The sequence below is a fragment of the Hakea prostrata genome, chromosome 4, assembly GCF_041222555.1.
Source record: "Hakea prostrata isolate BN-2017 chromosome 4, UWA_Hpros_2, whole genome shotgun sequence".
NCBI lineage: Eukaryota > Viridiplantae > Streptophyta > Magnoliopsida > Proteales > Proteaceae > Hakea > Hakea prostrata.
The window spans coordinates 10677608-10696278 of NC_142603.1; the positions used below are offsets into that span (position 1 = coordinate 10677608).

Here is an 18671-nt window from a genome sequence, read left to right on the forward strand (position 1 = left end):
AATCACATGAATGTGTACAATTTTATCTACAAAGTAGTTACAGTTGAATCAAATGCCTTCAACATCCATTTCATCATCACTGCTCATGTCGATAGCTTCATCATCACTTTGTTCTTCTGGCTGACCTTGGGTATCATCTGCCTTGGCATGTCGCTCACAGTGCTCTGTGTGAAAATGAGAGAGTACATCAGACTGACTCAAAGAAGATCTGATTCTCGTGGGGAGAGAATAGTTTAAAATAGTGGAGACGGTGTTCGGCTAGAATGGTACCTCTTACTTTTCGCTCGTAAGCTTCTCGGTCTCTCATCATCATGGCTGCTGCTTCACCATTTAAAGGGTCACTTGGATTTGGGTAGAGCAATAGCTGTGGAAGAAACACCTCAAAAACGTTTATAAGATCTGTTTGGAAAGGAATGGTGGAGTTAGAGAGCAGTTATGGTCCAGAAAACTGTCATAAGCAACTGATTAGCCAGGGAAGAGAAGTGGTTAATTACCAAACATAGGGCTCCAAGTTTGGTTGATAACATCAAGACACACTGAACCTGATCTGTTTTAGCCCAAAAAACAAATGCGAATAAGAAAACCATATCTTCAAAAAGCTAGATTCCTAGATTCTGCCCAGATGCAGATTAACAGAAACGTGTGGAATTATCAAAAACTCAAGTGCAGAGATGAGAGGGTTCAGCTCATTAAAGATGAGTTACCTCTCATCGATGTTAGGATGGTAGATGCTGTTGATAAAGCCAATGGAAGGAGATTTGTAAGGGTAAGCATCTGGAAGCTCAACTCTGACTTTCCAAACTCCTCCACTGTATAAACCTGTTTCAACTCGTTCTTGTAGGAATTCCCAAACCCGAAAACCAGAAAAAAAGGGTAGAACAAAACAAGGGCAAAGAGGTTTATAATTGGAGAAGGTACTTACTGTTAGCGGGACCCTTGAACTCAACAAAGAACTGACTCACAGAATCTTGAATCGTCTCCACCTTATAATCTGTCATCATCCTGTCAACAACCCAGAATCATATATCTTCAGTAAGCTGTACCCAAATCAGAAAGCCTTCTTCAATCATCAATAACAGAAACTGAATCATCTCTGACCCAAATCAAAAAAACAATCCAGAAAGGAATTTTATCTTCTGTATTCTATAATAATCAAGAGCCAACGCAAGGAAGAAGCAAATTTACAGTTTCATGATGTCCATGTCTCTTCTCTTGCTTGGGGAAGACATCTTTCTGTCTCTTCAAAATTTCTTCAAAAGGAGTAAATTCACAAACTTCCGATCTCTACTTCTCTAGCCTGCAGCCTTTTCCTGCACCCTGAACAAAATGATATTAACTCAAAAGAGCGAAGAAGGAAAAAGGAGCGGAACAAGACCAGAGCTTTGGGATCTTGATAATCATATGGAAGTAGTCTTTTTTGAAATAGAAATCTTAATAGCGTAAAAATCTAAAACTATTGGACCAAAAGAGGAGGAGAAATCCACAGAATAAACCTCGAATTTTTCCTTTTTCAGACTATTGGAGAGCAGGAATTGATGCCAGAAACTCACCCAGTGATGGAAAGATTCCAAGTTTTTAATGTGGGATTTTGTAACAGAGAAGGTTCAATGAATGGTTTCTAATAAAATTGGAAGGAACGCTACTGTGTTTACAGAAAGTTGAAGATAAAAGGGAAGGAAAGAAAAGTATATCCCAGAAGGAAGCAAACGTATGTGCAGAATCAATTTGGCGAATTTACTAATAGCTTTTCTCCATTATCATTCCACAACTCCATGACGTATGATTATGAGTTGTCATTTTTTCCCTTTCTTCTTCTGTTGGGGTTTCAAGACTAATTATGAGTTACCCAGGAAAAGAATCATCAAAATTGTTTTTTTGGTAGAAAAAGAATCATCAATTTTACAGTCATATAACAATAGATTGCTTTGAAGATTTTATTTGATTATATATACAGTTGAGTTTAAATTAAGAAAACAAAGAATACAATGTACTGTTCATTAATGCTGGAAATTGGTGCAGGTAAGGCTGTCGGCCAACTCAATTAAACATATTATATATGGTAATGACCTAATTAAAACCAACCCCAAATCCTTGACCTTGTAAGCGTTCTCTCCACGTTTTTTTCACTACATAATAAGGGTGGGTTGACCTCTAAGTAAAGATGAAATGAATCAGATATCCCATATTTAATATATAATGGAGAATCATAAGGAAACAGATATATATTCTTTAATGGGAAGGTGATTCAGACTCATTAGAACCCATCTCCAAAGAAAGCAAGGTTGATCAATTTTATGATTTTAATTTATCAAACTGGATTGGATTAACCAAAGACTAATTAAACAGGGCATGGATTCGAGATTGAAAAATCCGTTAGTTTTGATATGGTATTGTTCAATCTATTAGTGGCTCATTAGCACAAGTCGAATGGAGGGAACCACTAACCAAATCGAAACATTAAAACCCATTATAATCTAGTTTAAAGACATCAATAAGGTTGATTTGTATGAGTAGGAAACTCAAGAGACAATATCAAATCGGGCTTAATGGTCTGTGTTTGGGTATGGTTTTTCTAATCTGAATCATTGACATCCGTTCTTCAAAAGTTAACCATGACGAAGAAGAATGAATATTATCTTACATGCCAAGTATTGATAGAATAGTTAGAATAGCTTACAAGTAAGGAAGATGAATGTTAATGCTTCAACAACACAAGAAATACATTCCCAAAAGCAAACATTTAAATCTCTAACAAGAAATCGATGAATCAATATTTAGTTCTTGAAACTTTTGCTTGCTGTGATCAAACTATACTACCCCAAAAAAATCAAATTGTTCAAACATTGTATTTTAATATTATTATTCATTTCCTGTTTGATACGCAATGTATAGAGCATGCACTTTCATTCACTCAATCTCTCTGTCTTCAATATATTTTACATCTTTTTTTTTAAGGTCCTAGGGTGGTCCTGCTTTGCTGTGCTGTATATTTTTAAGGGGAGCCCATACATATAAATGAAAGATTATATTGGTGAAAGAGTCCAATCTTGAATTTCAATTTTGCTTATTATTCTTGGATTATTTTTTGCGTATTTTTCAGACGATGACACATGGACCCATATAAATCTTGCACGTAACAGCTACGATCTCATGACACATAGATTTAGAGTATGAAATTTATCTTGATCACTCTTACCCCGAATACTAATATAGACTTGTTCTACAAATGATCGAGTTTCTTATATGGTGATCATTCACATATGAATCTTTTCAACTGAATTAAGGAGAAATATTTCAATTTCATTAATCAGCCATGATAATTCAGAACTCCATTATAGTCACATCACTTGTGGGTGTAAGAGATAATGCCATAGGTTTGAAAGCATTAATAAAATAGTGAACAACTTGGTGAAGATAGAAAAAGTCATTACCAATTGGAGTAAGCAAATTAAGTATCAATAAATATGTCAAGCAAGTGATTGACAATTGACCTCAAATTCAAAATCCAAATTTTATGCTCAACCCATCAAAAGAATGAAATGAAAAAGGTTTTCAGTTGCTTGGTATCTTGAATCATGCCACTAATTCTGGTTATAAAACTCAGATAAGCAACCTTTTTAAAATCAATTTGGAATCTGCCAAATAACCTCGAATCTACATATATTAAATCCAGTGGAGTTAGGCCATGAATGTGACCCATTATAATTGATTGAGAAAGCATGTATATGTGTTTGTATGGGAATGGTAGATCTTAATACCTTATGATGAAGATTGAAGGAGAATATTTCTCTTTTGGAAATAATAATAATGAGAAGAAGACATAGTTTGATTATAACTTTTAGCAAGTATCAATTCTCTCGTTCAAGTTTGGAAATAATAATATCAATTACTGTTGTTATAAAATATTTAATAATAAAATTTTAAAAATGAGACAATAGACATGCAAGATTCATCTGTGTACAGTGAACCCAGGCACTTTTGAGACCAAAATCCTGGGATTGGAAGCAATGTTCCAACAATTTTACTCCCCAGCTGAATTCAGGCATGATTATTCCACATTAAACATCCACACTCTTGATTGAATTACAAGGATCAAGATCAATAAACTTGAATCATAAAGGATAATGAAGATTGGAAAGTCCATTATTTATTAGCTATATACATTTTACAAGGACTATCCACTCTTACACTCAGTACAAGAAAGGAAAATCTGCAACTACATAGTTATTGGAGTCAGCCCTTATTGACTGAATTTGAGATGATCACTTGCAGTTAATGATAGTGATAGAACTGTTGAAGTTTTGCCCTCCTAGCAGCGACCTCCCTTCGAGCTGATATTCCCCACTTAATAGCTGCCCTAAGCTTAAACCAACCCATGTTTGGCCTGCAACTCCTAGGAATATGTACACCTAAATCAGGAAGAGAAGAAAGTATTCCTGCATTTGCTTCATCACTTGAACCCACAAATAATCCACTCCCCTGCCCCCATGATGTGTCTACTGGAAATAAATTTTGCCACTGAACCTGAGGCATGTCGGCACCACCAAGATGTCCAGAAGAGAGAGTAGGTACCAGAGGCCCCCCTGGACCCCAATCGTCCACATCTTTTATGTAAGGCGCGATGGAAGAATCCTTCATGTTGAAGCTGTTCCTTTGGATTGATGGGCATACTTGCACTGACTGGCAACCTTGATTAACAGCAGCTTCTTCCAATTCACCATGACCTTCCATAATAGATGCTGATATGTTTGTCAAATGATTGAAGCCTGATTGTGTACGGAGTTGCTCTGCAGGAAATTTTAGCTACAGTTACTCACAGAAATGTGACTGACAATAAAGGGAACTTGAGAAAATGACGAAAGCCCCAAGAGAATTATCAGATTCTGAAGTGAGCAAGCCTCGTGAGAGACTGAAAACAGTCTATGGAGCAAACGTTCACGTAATGCATAGACTGATAAGGATTAACTGTTTGTTAATTAAGAGTAATGCATTTAAGGAAGGGAAAAAAGAATAGGAAACCCCTGTTAGAAGTTTATAAGAAGAAGCATGTAGCACATTCCCACACTATAAATGGTCTAACTAAAGCCTGAGGCCAGGTGCCTCTGGCTAGGCCTCTACATCCTTGTAACAGTTGGACACTGAAGACAATCTCTCCACCTGATATTTCAAAGATCATATAAATGCCATGGTGAAACTTGGTTAAACTTTGACATCACTAACCATCAATTGGTTAGAAAGTGAGATATCAAATGATGAAATTCATCCATGTGCATGATATTCATGGATTTCAGATGATTGCTTTCAAATTCCAAGGTTACCTTGAACAATTGGGAAGTCGGGATGCAGCAGAGTCTGGCTTGATTCTTGCAAGGAGGAAGCCTGTGGTCCAGGCAATTGCTTCAAATTGCCATCATTTAAAGGTCCATCAAGCTCAACCATCTCCTTCATGTTTCTGTAAGCATTCAGCTTTAAATGCTCCACGAAAATCTGCAGGAGATGTGGTAGGGTGTCAAAAGAAAAAGAAGGTTTGCAGTAGAATAATTCCAAATCTGTATGTACCATGTGCAGACACGAAAGAAAATAAAGTTTATTAACCACCTAAAACCATTCCCCGTGTTCAAAATCCATCCCATGTACAGAAAATGGCCTGAAATTCAAATCAAACCTAAAATATGTACCCAGTGCATGAGGCTCCCACCACTGCAGGGTCTGGGACGGTCATAACATACATAGGCTTACCACTGCTTTTGCAGAGAGGCTGTTTTAAGAAGTCCATTCAAACCTCTGAACTCTATATCATTTGAGTTGAAAATGCTCTACTAATATCTCATTTTGGATCATAGAGTCTCAATTTCTACAGTGAATTTCAAGACAGAAATACACACCTTCTGAGATGCATTGAGGTTTTCCAGAGGCTGATAGCTGTGGCCGTCATATATTACCCCAAGAACTTTGTAAATGGAATCAAACAGAAGTCCAACCCGTGTCCCAGCATCATAATACATATACAGCTTATTATCTAAGACACAAGTTCTCGCATGATCAACAATTGTATCCCAGGTCTTGTTTGACATCCCATTTCCAAAGATCTACAGGTTTCACACAGAAGCGGGAAAGCCAGTAATTAGAACGACCAACTTCATTGGAAAGGCAGAATTTCTTTTCAATAATTTGGCAAAACCAATACAGCTTACTTACGCTGCGTAGAGAGGATTGGTCAGTCATCAGAAAACGCAGAAAATCCTGCACCGTTCTGATTCCATGAGAAGCAAGGCGGCTATGAAAGGAACCATCTTTTCCAATCTTTTCCAGACGCCATACTTCATCACCCAAGGATGGGGGATAGTGCTTCTTATACACTGAAGGAACAAACAAAGTTTTCATTGCATAAGAGAAAGCTGTCCAGCAATCCAGATACATATTTTATTTTCTTTCTTTTCCTGGCTATCATATAAAGAGTTGAGCCTTGAATGCATTTCAGACTATATCTTCAAGATAAACGAAGCAGAGGTTACCATAAATGAAAAGGTGTTGTTATCACAGATTTATGTTTATTATCTTCATGGCTTTGGAGGGAGAATGACTAGACAAGTATCTAGAGGCAGATGTAAAACAACTTAGTGAACTTCCGAATTGAAAACACTAAGCAGCATAATGGTTTCTAACAAGAAGCCAGTCATGTAAGAGCTAAAAGAATTAAGTACTGGAATCTTGTTGCACAATGTATTACACAACAACCCTGTGTAATCAACCAGGAAAATGATCCATATGTTCATACAAGAAACTGAAGTTGACATTGTCAAACAGAAAGTAACTTGGAAAAGCCTTATAAAATCTAAAAGTTTCAGAAGCATATGAGTTCCAAAAGATTTTCCAAAAGAAAATTCACAATACAATACATTAATACACAATGTTACATGCCTAAGTACTACAGAATAATTCCACACAATCAATGATTATATAAAAGCAGTGGGTGAGGCTGAGAGTAACTCCAACGTAACAAGAACTTACATTCTCCGCGGTGATCTTTCACAATAAAAGCTTCACTTCTTGCTTCTCTAATTCTTTCTTCAGAACTGGAACTTCGGCTAACTCTAGCCCCTAATCTAAATTTTCGACTCCGTATCCAACTGGAGTTATCTGTAAAAGCAATCTCACCAAGATAACCTTCTCCACCTCTCAGTGTAAATACAAGATTCCCTGTCAGCAATGGCCGTTTACCTTCTCTTTCACATATGATGTTTGCATGAAATTGCTCTGCTGTCCAATCTTCTTGTTCACCAAAATCACCATCAAGGACGACAATATCTACCTTTACTGATGATAAAGGGCCAGCTTTGATAACATTCTTGGAATTGGCATCAAGAATAACTATTTGAATGGGTGTGCCATTCTCTGATTCTATTCTGCTGTTTGTGAAAAACGTCTGAGGCAACCTACCAATAAAATGTAACTGCCAGCCTCTTGATCCAGACGCCTCAATTTGGTTAATGGGAGGTCTAAAAGAAAGGGACATGATAAAAGTCACAAACCATTTAAGATCAGAATAATCCAACCAAAAATAATAATAATAATAGAGCAAAATGGATCAATATATAGATCTACTGAACATCCAGGAGCTATATTGCACCACATCACCATACCCAACAACCCACCAAAGAATCTCCCAGATCACCATTGACAACACACGGACACATACCAACAGTGTCAAAAGAATAACAATTCTAGTTCCTTCCTGCAGCGTGCCAAACCCAATTTGCCCCACCCTTATATCACAAAAAGAGTGACTCATAGCATGATTTAGCTACAAGGCTACAACTAATTTTTGCCACAACTATGCAAACTTAAATTCAGAAGTATAGACCGTAAGAATATTTATAATATTAGACAAGGTATGGATTCTCAGGTGAATCACAGGAGGACCATGAATACTTGGTAGGCATAGATTCCTATAAAATGTAAATCTTAAACCCCAAAGAAGCTCAAGAACAAGAAAACCTTGGGCCTACATGGTAAGGTGTACACTGTGATGAGATTCTTGCCACACAGGGAACCCATTATCACTAGGATGCAGTGGAGAAACCTTACCATTGGACCAAAGTCAGCACTATATTTCATTATTAATAAACAAACACAAACATTTAACGTAGAAATACCTGGGAGATGATTGAATATATGGTAAAATTACACGTTCCACCTCCTCTCGCACCTAATACAGTATTTTTAAAAATCAAAATGAGCAAAATGATTTCATCCATTCTGTATCTTGAAAGAAGTGATTCAATGTTTAATAGTTCCAAAAAAAAGGTTTTAAATATGCAACAGTAAATGACAACCAATTCAAATGCCAACAGACAGTTTGACAAGTTCAGACAATATCCCACAGAAGATGCTGTCTAGCCTACTCCATTTCATCATTGACAAACACATCTTGAGACCTAAGCATTCTATTTCGTTCGATTTAGTTACCCAAATTTACTATTTTTTAATGAAAATATGTGTAGTCATTATAGATGAACAAATAAAATCCAATGAAGCAGGTAATAACATAAAAAAGAAAAAAGAAAAGGAAGGAGGATGAGCATGCTTGCTCTAAGAAACATGGTGATGTAAGTTACCCATAGCTAGAAAAAAGTACGCAAACTACCAAGAATTTGTAGAAATGTAAATATAAGGAAACTACTACATAAAGTGACAGAACACTTTCCCATCTTCTTTGGGAAGGCAGATGTTTAAAATCCTTTTGAACATTTTAATTCTATGTATGCCAAGGTCTGTAAATTCTATAGCTTATCAATTTGGGATGGTCCTCTCGGTCCTAAATGGTGGTCATAACTGGCATCTTGTTTATGTTTTGTATATATACAGCCTCGAGACCTCAACCAGCTCTAATATGAACCCTCCATCTGTGCTGCTGACCGATCAATTATCCAAGAGAATATGGTGAGTTAAATTAGAAATAGACAAGCTTTACAGTTAAGAGGTGGACAACTTTGAAGGACATGTCTCAACAGTCTTTTCCATCCTCTACCCATGTTATGTTTATAAACAAAGTTATTTGATACTGCATTTTAAAAAACAGTAATAGGTATAAAAATTATAAATTATTCACCAAAAAAAATTGTACATTACATTATTCTTTTTGTGAATATAAGTGCTAGCACGCATTTAACACGTCAATAAGTTATGATTCTGGAAAAAATTTACTCATGGTGCAACACCAGAAGAAAAATTTTCCAGAACCTCCTTGCCTACAAAACTGAAACATTTAATGAGAAAGGGAAGAAACAATGCACATTCCCAGTATTTGACATGGACCAAAATTTTCCCACTAATCAAGTAACTATCCAAAAACTCAGGTGACATGACACAATCTATAAGAATGTAGCCAGTAGACCATGCTTAAGGTAGTAAAGATGTAATATGAATCCAAAGCACATCAAACAAGATCATTCTACCAGGAAAAATTCCTAGGTGTTATTTAACCTCAAAAGTAACAATCATCTTGCAGTGATATGATGAAAATAGATACCATAAATGAGATCTTAATTAAATGTCTGAAATTTTAACCAGGAAAGAGCTCTGAAAAACAATCAAATATGAATATACTAATGTTAAATCAGAAGTATAAGCAGTCCACCAAGATTGACTCTTCTCTGTCACTGAAAAAAGCTTGTTTACCCAAAATAAAGAAAAAAACAAAGCAAGAGAGACGCAGATAGTTACACTGCACAGGATAAAGGGGGAAAATTTTCTCATTAAATGACAAGGAGACTTATCCTACCACATTCCTCAGGAAAGGTTCCAATTTCGCAAAGAATTCTTGCATGGACAATCCTTTCATCACCTCTCTCACGCCACTGCCAACAATAGAAACTATTTTCAATATCTGTTGCAAGAACAGACCAAGGAAGATGAACCAGAGTAACTGCGAAATTATTACAAACACTTACGTTGATAGTGTATGACTACGCTTTGATTCCTGACCTGGAACATCCAAACCATCGTTCTCCTCGTGAAGATACCTTTTGGGTACCATCAGACGAACCAAGAAATGATAGCCAGAACACAAAAGCCTAAAACTACAACTAAAAGGTCCAAATTCTTCTAACCCATGAAGCAGATCGACTTTAAGTAGAAATGATAACTAACCGACTCTGGCGAAGGTGCATGGAAACTCTCACCGGAGCCGTAAAGGACACGCTCATCAAAATTTCCACTAAATTAGAAATATCCCAGGTAGCAATTACACTGAAACGACATTTCAGGTGGTTGGAAAATTATTCGAACTGAAGATTCTACACGTCCCAATAAGAGTGCGGTCGTAAATCCAATAATAATCGAAATGAGGATCCCAGAAACAGGAAAGGGAGAAAAAAATATAGTTTTACGCGTCGCTGAATTTCAAACTTCGAGTAGTACTTAGTAGCAAAACTTTGCAGGGAAAGTATGAGGAAATTGCAGAGAAAATTCAAACGCGCTTTTCAGAAAGTGACTGAGATTCGATGTCATGCGAATTTAGTTTAGAAAGTTGGAACTGGGAAACAAGGGAAGGAATTTCAACCCCTGAAGAGTGATGACACGTCTGTTTTGCTTCTCTACTTTGCGCGTATCCTCTTTCCTGCTCTGCCCACTTTTCACCTTCTTCTCCTTTTTCTTTCTCTTCGATTCTGCTATAAAAAGTTTTCATCGCGCACGGATAAGATAAAACAGAGGCTCGAGGAATTCCTTCTTTCTAGTCTTTACATAAAAAGGTTGGACATGTCTCAACTTTTGCCCTTTTTTCTGAAGCGTAAATGATAAAACTCTTCCTCCTTACCTGTATCTGATGCCGGAAGGCCTCCATGTGCGTAGCACTTGCAGCAAATTTTAGAGTGTGAGCTTCAAGTCTCTGTATCTATCAAGCCCACCTCTCTCTTATTTGAAGTATCCAATGTAGAGCCACTGCATTTTAGAGTGTGATCTTCAAGTCTCTGTATCTAGCAAGCCCACTTCTCTCTTCTTTGAAGTATCCAATGTAGAGCCACTTCTGGTCTGCTTCCACCTTTCTTCGAATTTTTACCTATAAAGGGTGGAAAGCCACAATGCGATTCGATTCCATTCGTCCATCATTAAGTTTTTTTTGAATTTTTATTTTTCACTAGCAGTAGCTAAAGAACAGGACCACAGACCCAGACAAGCCAAAATATTTCGAACATATTTTTTTTTCCTTCTTATTCTGGTAAGCCAAGCATGCATTTTTGTCTGGGCAATCAAATGATTTTAGGTTAGATCTCACCATGAGAGTACTGGAGCGAGATAGAAAGATATGCTAATTAGTATATGATTTCACTTGCCTACTTAATTATAATTTTAATTAAAAGGGATGTGTTGAAGTCTTTGATATCAGATTTTTTTTTTCAACGTTTTTTTGGTAGAGGGTTTGCCTTTTTACTATGTGTCAGATAAATCTGGATGATGTTCTTTTACAAAGACGTTTAAGATTCTACAGATATCACTCATGTAGAATCCACTGTGTCAAGAATGAAATCTGATTTGATTTGGATCCCAAGAATGTCTATAAAATATGTGTTTCTGTAGCATATTTTCTAATCCCCTATGTACACACCCTGAAGTTCAATGTGTGTGTTCTCACCTGGTTGTCAAGGACCAGGTTTTCTCAAATATGCAGAGTGTTTCAAAGTCACCAACTCCAGCCTCCATGTTTGGTGTTTTATTAGTAGAACCAAGAGCCACAGCTTTGATGGCCTCGTCAGAATCCAGGTTATCTGATAATAATTCTATCTAACCACCTGCTGGCCTTTTGCTCTAGCTGATCTTCCAATGGATGCAACAATTCCAGAGCTGATCCTCTTTAAGTACAGAGGATTCTGAAATTTATTCTCACTTGATGTTTTAAGATGCATTCTATTACTTCGTGCAACCCCAAAGCATAGCAAAATATACCAAATAGATATGGTACGGTATTGGTATGACAGATATATATGCATCACTTGATAAATGGTACAGTAATGATATGAACAAAAAGATACAAATGAACCATCACGTCAATACATGACCAAATTTCAAAATCATTTTGTATTGAATAAATATGGTATGATAATTGTATTGATATACTTGTATTATTTTGATCCAATATGATATTTGGTATGAAGTAAATTTGTATGGCATTACATTGCTACCACACCAAATATAGATTCTATACCAAATGGACACCCTTAATTCATTAGTTGTCCATGCATTGCATCCAACTCTTAAAAGCCTCATCAAGTACATTCATCATCACCATATCTTCTGTCAGAGGAAAATCTTGCTCTACTCTCCTTAGTAGCTACTCTTGTATGTTTTATCTAGTTGTTCTTTCACAATCAAGATTACGATATACTTGCCTCACGAACCGGTAGAAGTCATTTTGTTTTGGTGTCTCAATTAGTTCAAGATATCGAAAATTTCTTTTGTTGGCATGAAACTAATCCATTCAACCAAAGGAAAAACATGTGGGGATAAAATTAAGACCGTCCAACCACGGAGTGGTAATATGCCAACATGTTTCTTACGAAATAGATAGGGCCACCTTTGCTAGACTATCGGCCGTAAAAAAAACTTGTCTAGGAACAAAAGAGAAAAATCAAAGAGAAATTATCTGCAAGGAGCCAAATATATAAAACCACCGCTTGAGAAGTCAAAGGGACCAGTTTGGAAGATGCATTGAGAACTGACATCAGCTCCAAATTATTAGATTCTATATCGAAACCTGACTGGATGGTGATTTTGACTTGATTTTCAGTGGACTTTTCAATCTTAAAGGCAATAAACACATTTTCATTTTTTTTTGAAACATAGCAAAAATTGATCATCTTGATTCACACATGTTCATTTAGATGCGAACCAAATCAAATATTCTATTTTCACAAATCTAAAGGCAGTAAGACCAAGAATGTCTCAAGTTCGAGTCTCTCTTCTTCACATTTCAACAACATCAAGTAGATATCAATGTCTAAATGATTTGTTCTCCTCACCCCGTGATTTGTTCTCCCTCTAGAGCCCTTTTCTGTCTTTAGGTAATCCAATGGTTACCCAATTCAAATTAAATTTAAATTTTATTTAAACCCACCCATACATTTGAATTTTTTTAACTCGTTGTGGGTGGCTCTTATGCCCTGCCTCCTTGTCGGGGGTGCGAGGAAATTTGGCATCTTGGAGCATTTCGTCTTTTTTTATCACCCTGGAATCAGGAAGATATATGTTGGATAAGCAGGTAGTGAGGGAGGATGCCATGCATGCAACTAGTGAAAACCAGAAACATGTTTCCTATTGGGGTCGCCTGTTTCTTCACAAAATCTCTCGAATTGCATTCGCTCTACATGTCAAGCTTTCATGAAAATCCGCACCAAAATGAATTGCATTCATTGTATGTTTTCCTTTCAATCTTTTCCTGGAAAAAAATCGTCCAGATATGAACTGTACTTCCTAATGAAGATCTACAAGAAGAAATTATTCAGATTTTCCATTTTTGAGCAGAGAAATAGACATTCAGAAAAACGTTATCTCCAGGAACAGGATTTAAGTCTTGAACCTAATCGAATAATCTATCAGTCTCTGGCCCGCTCTGCTTCTTCTTCTTTCTCTTCTTCTGGGTTTAGTTCTTAATCGAAGGGGAGAAGAATGAGTTTTGTGAACATGGATTCATTGGTTCAAACCATCTCAGTACTCAGCTATGCAAGCATTAACAACAGATTCCCAGTTTGTTCGGTGGTTAATTCCTTGCAGAGGAAGCCCATGTCGCTCTTATCTTCTAGGGCAGATCGAGTCTCTGTTTTTCCTTCCACCGCTGTTTCTGCAATTCATATCAACAAGGAAGGTGAGAAGCTGGAAGAAGATGAAATGGGCTTCGATTTCGATGCCTACATGCTTCAGAAGGGAGCTTCCGTTAATCAAGCCCTTGACGCTGCTATCACCCTCAGAGAACCCCTGAAAATCCATGAATCTATGCGTTACTCCCTCCTCGCCGGCGGTAAGCGAGTGCGTCCAATCCTCTGCATTGCCGCTTGTGAGCTCGTCGGAGGCAATGAAGCCACGGCAATGCCAGGCGCTTGTGCCGTGGAGATGATCCACACCATGTCGCTGATTCATGACGATCTTCCTTGCATGGACAATGATGATCTCCGACGAGGAAAACCCACCAATCACAAAGTCTTCGGCGAGGGCGTGGCGGTCCTCGCCGGAGATGCTCTGCTTTCCTTCGCATTCGAGCACATCGCCGCCGCAACAGTCGGAGTTGCGCCGGAGAAAGTCGTTCGTGTCGTCGAAGAATTAGCGAAGGTGATCGGAACAGAGGGGCTGGTTGGAGGCCAAGTGGTTGATATCGAATTAGCTGGGTTTCCCGATGTGGGTTTGGAGCAGCTCGAGTATATTCACATTCACAAAACTGCTGTTTTGCTTGAAGGATCGGTAGTGATCGGAGCAATTCTGGGTGGTGGTTCTGATGAACAAATTGAGAGGTTGAGAAAGTTTGCAAGGTCAATTGGGTTGCTGTTTCAGGTGGTGGATGACATTCTTGATGTAACAAAATCATCACAGGAGTTAGGTAAGACGGCCGGGAAGGATTTGTTAGCTGATAAGGTTACATATCCTAAGCTTCTTGGATTGGATAAATCGAAAGAATTTGCAGAGAAGCTGAACAGAGAGGCTAAGGAACACCTCTCTGGATTTGATCCAGAGAAAGCTGCTCCACTGATTGCTTTGGCCAACTACATCTCTTACAGAGAAAACTAGGGATTTGTTTTGGAAGAAAATCTTTTATGGTAATGTTGATAACAAAGACACTGGGTCTACTGGCCATTAGCAAATCCCATAGTATGTACTGTCAGCCATCTTCTCATCAATAGTACAAGAAACTCCTTGCAATTTTCTTATAGCGGAAGAACTACCTTGCAATTAGAGACTTTTAATCTTTCTTTAAGAAAAATTTGAGTCAGCATTTGTCTGTTCATCTCTTCACATCTCTTCATTATATATTAAGAAGTAGAATCCACTAAGATTTCTAAATTTTATTTTTTTTTCTTTCAAATTTTAGAAATGGGTCTCACCTTGACGTCCGAAAGATTTAAAAATAGCACATACCTCTAAGAGTAAATGATTTCAATTCAAAAAGTCTTAACATTATATCATGTTTAAAAATTGATGAATTTCTCACTATTTCTTCTATGAATAGACCCCTTCAGAACATGTGATCTCTAGGTTGACCATCCAATAGATTTCTATTGAGCTTTTCAATTTTTTTAGTTGACCACCATCAGTATGGATGAACAACCTTGTCATCCCCAAATTTTTTAGAATATGCAATTTATTCTTGAAAAACAGTAAAAGAAAGTGAAAAGAACACAACATGGTTATGTGTCTTAAGCATATAAGCATGAAAAATGTCTATTCGGCTCAATGGATTAGTTTCATACCAAAAAGCATAAAATGATGGATCAAATCTGCTTCTGAGTTGGGATTAAATCAAGTAGTTATAGAATTTGATAATTTGGAGCTGGTGTCAGTCCTCAAAGCACCTTCCAAGCCGATCCCCTTGACTTTTCAGGCGGTGGTCTCAAATATTCGGCTCCTTGCAGCCAATTTTTTTTTTTGTATTTTTATAATTGTATTTGGTTAGTATCTATAGATTGCTGTAAACATAACAAAATTATCAATCAAAGTATGAAATCTTTGGTCTTTCACATGGTATCAGGCTCATCTAGGGTTGATATCTCTTGCGTTCTTCTTGTGATTTCTTGAGGTCTTTCTGGAATTTCTGCATTCTTAAGCATTTGTGCTACTTCTTCCATGGTGTTTTTTTGTCTGTCTCTTTGTATATGTTTCCTTCTACTCTCAATGTAACGAATTTCGTTACTCTTCCTCTCACTCTTGATAATCGTTTCACTCTTGGACAATGTTTTTTCATAATTTTATTTGGGTATTAATCTATATATTGATGTAAACAAAACAGAATTAGCAATCGAAGTATGAAATCTTGAATTTGGTTTTTCACAATGTCTTCCCTGAACCATCTCTCATCATCAATTGTGAGATTGAGATCTTTTGGAAGAGCTTCTACATTAAGGAACCCTTGGTAGGATAACATCGAAAATATGTCAAATAATCCACGTGGTAGCTTACTCCCTAAAATTAGGCTTAAAAATAATACACAATTATGAAATACTAAAGCAAAAAATTTAGTTAATCTTGTTATTTTGAAGCATAAATTTATTTTTTTTTGGGTAGAAAAAAGCATAAAAGTGAATATACAGACTTCAATTTTTTATTATTTTTATTTTTATTGTTGGGGGATAAGCAAAGAGGAGGATTAGGAGTGTCTAGATAATGATTTCTATATTAAAGCGTATTGGTTGAAGGAGAGATAGAGAGAGAAGATTTGTTATTGGCAACTGACAAGTGGTCTTTTTCATCACTCAGGAATCCAGAAAGGGATAATGGTGGTGAGTGGTGAGTGGTGAGTGGTGAGGGAGGGTGTCATGTAACCTGTGAAAGCAGAGTTGCATTCGTGTTTCGTTTCAGGGCTTCAAGCTTTCTTGGAAATTCTTCTGGAAATGATCTGGGTTTCTCTTTCTCACACGACAATCGCATTCTTTGTGATTCCTAAGTATAAACTGACTGAGAGGTTCTTCCAATTTTCCATTTTTAGCAGAAAGGATAAGATTGAAGCACCGAATAATCTCCGGCAGCAGGATTCAGACATTCAACACATACCTATTTGTCTTCATCTCTCTGTTTCTTCTCTTCTTCTGGATTGAGTTCTCTAATTCTACAGGGAGAGGGTGAAGGATGAGCTCTGCGGCAATCTTGGGTTCATTGGTTCAAACCTGCTCGATATTTAACGACGCAAGCGTATCCAGATTCACAACTTGCTCGATGATTAACCGCTCGCGCAGGATTCCGATCTCGAAATCTCCCATATCTTCCAGGGTTCGACGATCCTTCACTCCGTCGTCGTCTTCTTCTTCTTCTTCAGCCTCCATCTCTATCTCTGCGGTTCATGTTGCTGAAGAAGAGGAGAAGGTGAAGGAAGGTGAAAGCCCCCAGATGGAGATGGATTTCAATTTCAAATCCTACATGCTTCAGAAGGGAGCTTCTGTTAATCAAGCCCTCGAAGCTGCTGTCTCTCTCAGAGACCCCGTGAAAATCCATGAAGCTATGCGTTATTCCCTCCTTGCCGGCGGCAAGAGGGTTCGCCCAATCCTCTGCATTGCTGCCTGCGAGCTCGTCGGAGGCGAAGAAGGAATAGCCATGCCGGCGGCTTGTGCGGTGGAGATGATTCATACCATGTCCTTGATTCATGATGATCTCCCCTGTATGGACAACGATGATCTTCGCCGAGGAAAACCCACTAATCACAAAGTCTACGGCGAGGTAGTGGCGGTTCTCGCCGGAGACGCTCTGCTAGCCTTCGCATTCGAGCATATAGCCACGGCGACTGTTGGGGTGTCGCCGGCGAAAATCATTCGTGTTGTTGATGAATTATCGAAGGTGATTGGCACGGAAGGTCTTGTTGCAGGTCAAGTTGTTGATATCGATTTAGCTGGAATGGCCGATGTGAGTTTGGAGAAGCTTGAGTTCATTCACATTCACAAGACTGCCGCTTTGCTTGAAGGCTCTGTTGTTATTGGAGCAATTCTTGGTGGTGGATCTGATGATCAAATTGAGAGGCTGAGGAAGTTTGCGAGGTCTATCGGATTGTTGTTTCAGGTGGTTGATGACATTCTTGATGTCACCAAATCATCTAAAGAGTTGGGGAAGACTGCTGGCAAGGATTTGATAGCTGACAAGGTCACATATCCGAAGCTTCTTGGATTGGAGAAATCAAAGGAGTTTGCTGAGAAGTTAAACCAGGAGGCTAGGGAACTCCTCTCTGGATTTGACCCAGAGAAAGCGGCTCCATTGATCGCTTTGGCGAACTACATTGCCCACAGACAGAACTAATTTGTTTCTTGGGGAAATTTTTTTTTGCTTTTCTATTTGATCAGGAACTCTCTAAGAGAAACAATGGATAATAGTAAGAGCAATTATGTCAAGTCTAGCAGAATTAATCAAATGAAACATTTTCAACCCATTATTTGTGTCTCTGTTCATGATTTTAGATTTAATTGATTTCTTAGTAAATTCGATTTCAATGTCTTTGAGATTTCAAGGGATTTAGGCTCAGTATCCTATTGGGTCAATTCAATTTTTGGGAAGATTGTGGAATATCTGCAAGATTTCTGGGAATAGTGTTGCTAACTTCTGCTTTACTCTTTCAAACTACAGCAAGGAGTTCCACTTGGAGTTGGGATCACCTCCACTTGAGCTCTGGTTCTTGTAACTCCAGTAATAAGTACCACTGGCAAATTTTCTGGTAAATACTACCATGAATCAATATAGGAATATGACATGGATATTCTCCGTATGAATGCAGATCAATATTAAGTCGAAAACTTCACTTGCAGAATTTGATATATAGTAGGTATTTAGTTACATTATCTGATCCGAATTCAATATATCAATTGGATTTGCAATGAACAATCATTTGCAGGATTGAATTCAGGGAAGAATTTCACTGGTAGAACTTTAAGTTAGATTATTTTAACAGTAGGCCAAATAATTGGCTGACCCGTTAAATTAATGAACACCTG

The 18671-nt window shown here is 37.6% G+C and overlaps 4 protein-coding genes across 6 annotated transcripts; 2 read left to right on the plus strand and 2 right to left on the minus strand.

Moving 5' to 3' along the window:
• Positions 1–17: 17 nt before the first annotated feature.
• Positions 18–1274, minus strand: LOC149017802 (ubiquitin-conjugating enzyme E2 4-like). The gene is made up of 6 exons (XM_089152135.1): positions 1186–1274; positions 923–1002; positions 705–819; positions 495–547; positions 271–399; positions 18–164 (listed from the first exon to the last, which is right to left on the minus strand). The coding sequence occupies exons 1-6, from the start codon at positions 1227–1229 to the stop codon at positions 49–51; spliced, it is 537 nt and encodes a 178-aa protein (XP_089008261.1). The 5' UTR covers positions 1230–1274; the 3' UTR covers positions 18–48.
• A 2672-nt stretch (positions 1275–3946) lies between these two features.
• On the minus strand, positions 3947–11104 carry LOC149017803 (calmodulin-binding protein 60 B-like). Of its 3 annotated transcripts, none has more exons than XM_089152138.1 (9): positions 10820–11104; positions 9954–10670; positions 9785–9860; positions 8157–8209; positions 7012–7499; positions 6199–6359; positions 5886–6089; positions 5319–5487; positions 3947–4787 (listed from the first exon to the last, which is right to left on the minus strand). In XM_089152138.1, the coding sequence occupies exons 2-9, from the start codon at positions 10037–10039 to the stop codon at positions 4273–4275; spliced, it is 1752 nt and encodes a 583-aa protein (XP_089008264.1). In that variant the 5' UTR covers positions 10040–10670; positions 10820–11104; the 3' UTR covers positions 3947–4272. The 3 variants fall into 3 exon arrangements, with proteins under 3 accessions (XP_089008264.1, XP_089008263.1, XP_089008262.1); XM_089152137.1 differs by having other exon boundaries at positions 9954–10673; XM_089152136.1 differs by having other exon boundaries at positions 9954–11104.
• Positions 11105–13508: 2404 nt separating this feature from the next.
• LOC149017804 (geranylgeranyl pyrophosphate synthase, chloroplastic-like) lies at positions 13509–14807 on the plus strand. The gene has a single exon (XM_089154228.1). It carries the CDS (start codon positions 13666–13668, stop codon positions 14773–14775), a length of 1110 nt encoding a protein of 369 aa, XP_089010354.1. The 5' UTR covers positions 13509–13665; the 3' UTR covers positions 14776–14807.
• Positions 14808–16418: 1611 nt separating this feature from the next.
• Positions 16419–18141, plus strand: LOC149017805 (geranylgeranyl pyrophosphate synthase, chloroplastic-like). The gene has a single exon (XM_089152139.1). The coding sequence runs from the start codon at positions 16828–16830 to the stop codon at positions 17980–17982; it is 1155 nt and encodes a 384-aa protein (XP_089008265.1). The 5' UTR covers positions 16419–16827; the 3' UTR covers positions 17983–18141.
• Positions 18142–18671: the final 530 nt, after the last annotated feature.

Bases quoted from the DNA above. Each gene is read 5' to 3' on its own strand.
- LOC149017805 (XM_089152139.1), top strand. From the start codon at position 16,828: ATGAGCTCTGCGGCAATCTTGGGTTCATTGGTTCAAACCTGCTCGATA.
- LOC149017802 (XM_089152135.1), bottom strand. From the start codon at position 1,229: ATGTCTTCCCCAAGCAAGAGAAGAGACATGGACATCATGAAACT. The intron at 1,003-1,185 runs GTAAATTTGCTT...GGTTGTTGACAG, and splicing joins GACATGGACATCATGAAACT to GATGATGACAGATTATAAGG. The intron at 820-922 runs GTAAGTACCTTC...GAGTTGAAACAG, and splicing joins GTTCAAGGGTCCCGCTAACA to GTTTATACAGTGGAGGAGTT.
- LOC149017804 (XM_089154228.1), top strand. From the start codon at position 13,666: ATGAGTTTTGTGAACATGGATTCATTGGTTCAAACCATCTCAGTACTC.
- LOC149017803 (XM_089152138.1), bottom strand. From the start codon at position 10,039: ATGGTACCCAAAAGGTATCTTCACGAGGAGAACGATGGTTTGGATGTT. The intron at 9,861-9,953 runs GTAAGTGTTTGT...TATTGTTGGCAG, and splicing joins CGTAGTCATACACTATCAAC to TGGCGTGAGAGAGGTGATGA. The intron at 4,788-5,318 runs GTAACCTTGGAA...AATTTCCTGCAG, and splicing joins CGACTTCCCAATTGTTCAAG to AGCAACTCCGTACACAATCA.